The sequence below is a fragment of the Condylura cristata genome, unplaced genomic scaffold, assembly GCF_000260355.1.
Source record: "Condylura cristata isolate star-nosed mole 26May11 unplaced genomic scaffold, ConCri1.0 scaffold00057, whole genome shotgun sequence".
Lineage (NCBI taxonomy): Eukaryota > Metazoa > Chordata > Mammalia > Eulipotyphla > Talpidae > Condylura > Condylura cristata.
This window is the reverse complement of record NW_004567158.1, coordinates 285,014-290,735: the sequence shown is the minus strand read 5'-3', so window position 1 is coordinate 290,735 and position 5,722 is coordinate 285,014. Positions and strand designations below refer to the sequence as shown.

The following is a 5,722-nucleotide window of genomic DNA, read 5'->3' as shown; positions in this document are numbered from 1 at the left end:
CCCCCCCCACCTCGGGCATCCCGAGCCTTGCCTCTGCGGTTGAAGAACTCCCGGGAATAGCGGCCGGAGAGGGCGAAGGCGGGCGGGATGTCACCCAGGAGCTCCACGATGTGCGCAATGTGGTCTGTGGACAGAGGCGGTGAGAGGGGCCCGGGGCCCGGGGCCCGGGGCCCGAGCCAGCGCTAGCCCGGGGCCCGCCCCTACCCTCATCGCGGCTGTAGTCCTCTCCGGAGTGAGGCTCAAACAGGTAGTCGCCGGTGGCCAGCTCGAAGGCCTGGGGGGTGCAGAGGTGAGTTGTGGGTGGGGGCATGGCTCTGGCGGGGGACGGCGGAGGGAGGACAGGGCAGGCCCACCATGCATGCTGTGCTCCAGATGTCAGCTGGGGGGCCGTACTCCGCGCCGATCAGCACCTCCACAGCTCGGTACTGCCGTGTCTGGATGTCCTCGGTGAAGTGTTTGTGCTGTGGGCGAGGGAGCTCCTTGAGGGAGCTGGGGCTGCAGCTGGCCAGCCTCCGCACGACTCCCCGTGCTGACTCCCCGTGCTGATCCTGCACCGAGGAGCTGGTGGGACTTGCCCTGGGGGTTCTCAGACGTCCCGTGAGGGCTGCCTTCTGCCCTCAGCCTCACACAGACTGCGGGCTGGGCGGGACGGATGCTAGGCCAGCTTGGCCCTGGGTCTGTGGCAGGAGGCCAACCCTCGGGTGGTCTGTGAGCAAAGCTGGGAGGCCAGTCTGGGGCCCCCAGAGTGAAGTTGTGCCCCCACCCTGACAGCACGGTCCCCTCATACCACCCAGCAGGCGTTGCCCAGGTCTGCGATCTTGATCTTGATCTTGTCTGCATTCTGGGGCTCTAGAGGGTTCACCAGGAGGTTCGAGGCACCAAACGGTGCTAAGGAAAGGACAGGCAGGGAGAGGATGAGCTGGCCTCTCCTGCTGACCCCTGCCCCCCCCCCCCCCGACTTACTGCTGGGTGACAGGAGTCCCCCGGTCTCCCGCTGGTTGGACGAGCCAGAGAGGATGGAGCAGGAGGCCGGAGAGAAAAGGGAGCCCGAGAAGCCGGAGGTCTGCGAGCCGGGGCTGAGGCTGCGGTCTCCGCCGGGGGCGGGAGAAGAGGAGGCTGGGGAGGGGCTGGCTCTGGCCCCCCCTGGGTGGCAGCCAGAAGAAGAGGTGGAGCCGCTGCCCCCCTCCAGTCTGGAGCCAGAGTCTTGGGAGACAGCAAGTGGCGAGTGAGCAGGGGGCTCCTTGCTGGCACCCGGCAGCCCCACGCCCTGGCCCCTGCGCGCACCCTCCGCCTGCGCCGCCGCCTCCAGCCTCTGCAGGTCGCGCAGCCGCTCCTCCAGCAGCCGTTTCTGCTGTTTCCGTTTGCGCCTCAACTTCTTCCTCTTGTTTTTCGATAGTTTGCCAGTCTGCCATTAGAGCCGGGGTCACCACAGGGTCCCCGAACTGGCCCCCAACCGGCCTGAGCCGCTGCCTTGGGGGCCAAGACCTCTGCGCCCTGGGGCACCTGTGGACACCAGCTGGGGCATCACACCCTGTAGCCCACCTTCTGGCACTGGCCCCTCGCCCCCGCCTGCCTGCCTTTCTGCTGTCCGCTTCCTGAGGCTCCAGCCTGGGGTGGGGAGGTGGACGGAGTAGCCGGCCTACCTGCGGCGGCTGAGCACGCTGTTCTGCCACGGGGCTGCGGCCAGCTGGCAGCCACTGCCCCCTCCCCCATTCAGCCACCCAGGCTTTTGGAGGTGCCACTGCAGGAGGGGGTGGGGAGCAAGCTCCAAGGAGATGGGGGATGCGTGCAGGAGCAGAGGGGTGCCCCAACTTACCAAGACCTCCTGAGGGGCTGTGCTGACTGGTGAGCCGGCGTGAGGAGAGAACGGAGCAGACTCAGGCAGGGACCGAGACCCAGAGAGCCCAGCCCGGCCGGAGCAGACCCGGGTACCTGTGGAGCGGGCAGGCGGCGCCCCTGCCTGCTGCCGCTCGGTGGCCTCTGCGGCCAGGCGCCTGACGTAGGCGTCGCCCACGCACACCAGGATGTTCTCGGGCTTGATGTCCGTGTGGATGATCTTGCACTTGGTGTGCAGGTAGTCCAGGCCGTGCAGCACCTGCAGACATGCCTCCTGAAGCCCCGCAGCCCGCGGGCGGCCTTGCGTGCTCTGGACACAGGCGCCATGGCCTCACCTGCCTCACGATGCTCTTGACACAGGGCACGGGCAGCCCCTGGTAGTTGGACTTGATGATCCACTTGAGGAGTTGGTGGCCCAGGACCTCCAGCACCATGCACACATCTGGGGCCAGGAGTGAAGGGCGGCCCAGGCACGGGCCCCGTGTTCGGCTGGGATGGGGACCAGTGAGGTGGGCATGGGGGTGGCACGGCAGCCCTGGGGCAGGTTGGCAGTCACCGCCTGGTGTCGTCATGGCATCCGTGTTGCTCAAACAGGTACCAGTTAGGAAGGGAGATTCCATGGCCCTCTGGGGACAGGGCGTGGGGGAGCAGACGGCCTCAGGCCGGCCCTACTGCTGTGCCCAAGTGTGCCCAAGGCTTCTGGGCATGGGCAGGCCCCTGAAGGGACAACACTGCCAACTGGGGTATCGGCAACATCCATGGATAACCAAAGCCAGCCTGTTCATGCACTCCCCGACAGTGGGGGGTGTTTTCTAGAAGGGACACAGCCACTTCACAGATGGGGGTGACCCCTGCCCTGCCAGGCTCCGAAGGATACGGACACCATTAACCCCTGAGATCCTGAAGTCATCAATGAGCTGGACGATGGTCTCTCTTTTGGGGTCACTGGGGTCACTGTCTCGGACCTGGAGCAAAGCCGAGGGGTGACGGATGGCTCCCACCTGCCTTTCACCTGCTGCTTCCCGTGGCACCCTGACCCGTCTGGCTGGGCCCCCTCACTCTTGGTCCTCCCTCGGCCCGCCCAGGCAGCCAGAGCCGGCCCTGCCGGCCCCGCCTCCCCAGGAAGCCCGGCTGGCCCCACCCCAGCTGCCAGGCCCCGGTGGCGGCCCCAGGGCGCAGCGGCCCGGGGAGGTGCTCACACATTTCAGGAGCTTGATCTCATCCACAGCTGTCTCCGTGTAGTGCCCGGCACTCTTCACCACCTTCAGGGCCACGAAGCGCTTGCGCCTGCAACCCGGAGAGCCGGTTGGCCCCTGCCAGACCCACAGTGCTCTCGTGGGTGCCTCCGCCAAGCCCAGGGGTTGGATCCCGGTGGGGTGGGGTGGGGGGGGGCGCTCACTGGATGTCCCAGCAGAGCCAGACCGTGGAGAAGTGGCCCCAGCCCAGCTTGCGCACCACATGGTACCGCCCATTGAACAGGTCCCCGATCTTCACAGGGTAGTAGCCGCCTGGGGAAGGCGTGGGAGAGCAGAGAGCTTAGGTGAGGGCAGCCGCTTCCCTCTGCACCCCCGGACACCCGAGGCCGCTCAGGCTGGAGGCCCCTCCGGTGGCTGCTGCATCCCAGGCCAGAGCTCAAACTCACCCTTGCAGTAGTCTTTGGGGTCCTCCTGCTCCTCGTCATCAGAGCCCAGAAGCCCCTGCAGCATCCGTGGCGCCGGCGCGGCTGGGGCCAGTTCAGAGCCCGAGGACTCGGGCCCGCACGAGGCCTGCGAGCTGTGGGTGGGGTGGGTGGTCAGGCGGTGAGCACGCTCCAGGCCCCTCCCCCATGGTGCCCGGGCCCGGCCCTACCTGCTGCTGCTGCCGCCGCTGTCCCCGCCACCTGCGCTGGCCTTCATCCCGGCCAGCCGAGCGGCCCACTGCGCCCTGGGCAGCCGCTCCTGTGGGGCCGCCACGGCCTGCGCATTTATAGCGGCGGCTGCTGACCTCACCCGCCTTTATAAATAGCCTCCCAGCTGCTCGGCTGCGGGCAAGGTATGCAGAGGGGAGGGGCAGTGGCCAGACCCAGCTGCCAGCCTGGGGCAAGCCCCCAGGGCTGATGGCGGCCCCTCGGGGATATGGCAGGCTGGCCTTCAGCCTCAGCCTCCCCCTCCCCCGCCCCCAAGCCCCAGGACCAAGGGTGATACCCACACTGGGGTGTAGCCACTGAGTGGGCCGAGCCCTTGCGTCCAGGACTCTGATAGCAACGGGGTCCCCAGCCTAAGCCCCGTACTGCAAAGCCCTGTGTACCGGCGGGAGGTTCCACTCGAAGACTCAGGGGTTGTGGTCATGGGTGGCGGGCCCTCTAGGGCACCAGCAACACTTTTGGAACAGTGCCTTCCCGCCTGGCCCGCATGGGAGCCTCCCGGAGGCAGCCCCTCGGCCGCATGGCGCCCTGTCTGCTGCCCACTCTTGCCCGGTTCCTGCTGCTCCTTGGCCAGGGAGCCCGGTGCCCCCCCCAAACGTGGCGTCGCTGGGGCACTGGCCGAGCGAGGGTGCGAGTCGCCCGGGATCGGTGCTCTGCCCCGAGCTGGTCGCTGCCACGTGTGCCACGTGTGGCTGGCAGGCCCAGGGAGCCATCGGCCTGTCCTGCCCTGGGGGCCTCTCTGTGGGCTACAGACAGCCCGGGCCAGGCCAGGTGGTGACCGGGCCAGCATTCAGGGACCAGAAGAACTGAGCGCTCGGAGTGGCTGTGAGGGGCCCCGGGAGGCAGCAGAGCAGCCAGGGGTGGGGGTCCTTGCAGGAACCTATGGACCCTGGTGGCAGAGGCTGCCGGGCGTTCTGGCTCTTCAGATGCCCACTGGCTGCTTTGAGGCAGAAGTCAGAGTGCAGCCGCCGGCGGCAGCCCTGTTCCCAAGAGAGACCTCTGAGGGTGGGCGTGGCTGGAGGGTGTGGGGGAGGCAGGGGGCGCCCCGGCTGGGAGTGCCTGAAGACCCCCGAGGCAGCAGGGACCACACACTGGGAGCTTTCTGAAAAAACACCTGTCTGTTTTATTTCCACTTGTGAGTCTTCGGCAAGCAAATAAATACAGTGGGGGCCAGTGGGGGGCGGGGGGTGGCTATAAATTAGAGGCGCTGGTGGGGGAGGAGGAGCAGCGGGGGCCCAGCCCTCTGCCACCGATGGTCCCATCCTGGGGCTTCGCCTGCTGACTGCAGCGGGCTCACAGGTCGGTCACCTTGTTCTCCACCAGGGCGGCGATCTGCTGCAAGCGACAGGCCAGCTGCATCTTCTGCCCCACCGGGTCCTCCTCCAGGGCGCAGATGATCTGCCAGGGCGGAGGCAGGTGAGTGCCCGCGAGCCTTCCCTGCCCCGGGCCAGCGGGGCCTCCGGAGGAAGCTGGCAGAAGGCCGCTCCGCAGCCCAGCCCGCCCCCCGGCCCCTGCGCCAGGGCGGCCTGGACACCGCTACTCCCAGTGGGTCTTTCCGGAGCAGCCGGGCCTCACCTGGTCATAATACCTGTGGATGTGGTGGTAGAGTCCCTGCAGGGCCTCCAGACAGTGGGGAGCAGACGTGTAGTTCTGGGGGCCGCATGTCAGGACACAGGGATGAGGCCCCAGTCTAGGCCCCAGCCTCCCTGGCCCATCGGTCCTCCCCTCTCCCCCAACACAAAGCGCATGTGTGGGCCCTGCCTCACCCCAGAGAGCTCGGCCAGAGCCGAGTTCATCTCCTGGTAGCCCGCGGGTGCGCTCTGGCGGATGTCGGCGTAGTACCTGGAGAAGGGGCAGTGAGCGCCGGCGCCGTCCGCCCGCCCGTCCGGCCTGCCCGCACGTACCTCTCCACCATCTGCTTGTAGCGAGGGATCTCCCGGGCGTAGAGCAGTTTGTTCACTGGGGAGTCCTGCTCGGGGGGGG

The 5,722-nt window shown here is 67.8% G+C and overlaps 2 protein-coding genes across 8 annotated transcripts in view; both read right to left on the bottom strand.

Annotated features, from left to right (window-relative positions):
• Positions 1 to 3,939, bottom strand: part of SRPK3 (SRSF protein kinase 3) — a 4,355-nt gene extending 416 nt beyond the window's left edge. Inside the window, exons 1-14 of one of the 2 annotated variants that reach the window (XM_004695219.2) lie at positions 3,685 to 3,939; positions 3,479 to 3,609; positions 3,236 to 3,344; positions 3,036 to 3,123; positions 2,714 to 2,801; positions 2,172 to 2,278; positions 1,933 to 2,095; positions 1,817 to 1,842; positions 1,285 to 1,405; positions 964 to 1,203; positions 788 to 888; positions 354 to 461; positions 205 to 274; positions 32 to 124 (exon numbers count right to left, since the gene is read on the bottom strand). In XM_004695219.2, the coding sequence (XP_004695276.1) occupies positions 32 to 124; positions 205 to 274; positions 354 to 461; positions 788 to 888; positions 964 to 1,203; positions 1,285 to 1,405; positions 1,817 to 1,842; positions 1,933 to 2,095; positions 2,172 to 2,278; positions 2,714 to 2,801; positions 3,036 to 3,123; positions 3,236 to 3,344; positions 3,479 to 3,609; positions 3,685 to 3,731 (1,492 nt within the window). In that variant the 5' untranslated portion in view covers positions 3,732 to 3,939. The remainder of the gene's footprint in view (positions 1 to 31; positions 125 to 204; positions 275 to 353; positions 462 to 787; positions 889 to 963; positions 1,204 to 1,284; positions 1,406 to 1,816; positions 1,843 to 1,932; positions 2,096 to 2,171; positions 2,279 to 2,713; positions 2,802 to 3,035; positions 3,124 to 3,235; positions 3,345 to 3,478; positions 3,610 to 3,684) is intronic. The other variant, XM_012734499.1, reaches the window with a different exon arrangement.
• Positions 3,940 to 4,838: 899 nt separating this feature from the next.
• PLXNB3 (plexin B3) overlaps positions 4,839 to 5,722 on the bottom strand; it is a 13,905-nt gene continuing 13,021 nt past the window's right edge. For 5 of the 6 annotated variants that reach the window (XM_012734490.1, XM_004695218.2, XM_012734494.1 and 2 more), the window contains 4 exons: positions 5,644 to 5,708; positions 5,506 to 5,581; positions 5,315 to 5,389; positions 4,839 to 5,137 (listed from right to left, as the gene is read on the bottom strand). In XM_012734490.1, coding sequence (XP_012589944.1) covers positions 5,033 to 5,137; positions 5,315 to 5,389; positions 5,506 to 5,581; positions 5,644 to 5,708 — 321 coding nt within the window. In that variant the 3' untranslated portion in view covers positions 4,839 to 5,032. The remainder of the gene's footprint in view (positions 5,138 to 5,314; positions 5,390 to 5,505; positions 5,582 to 5,643; positions 5,709 to 5,722) is intronic. The other variant, XM_012734493.1, reaches the window with a different exon arrangement.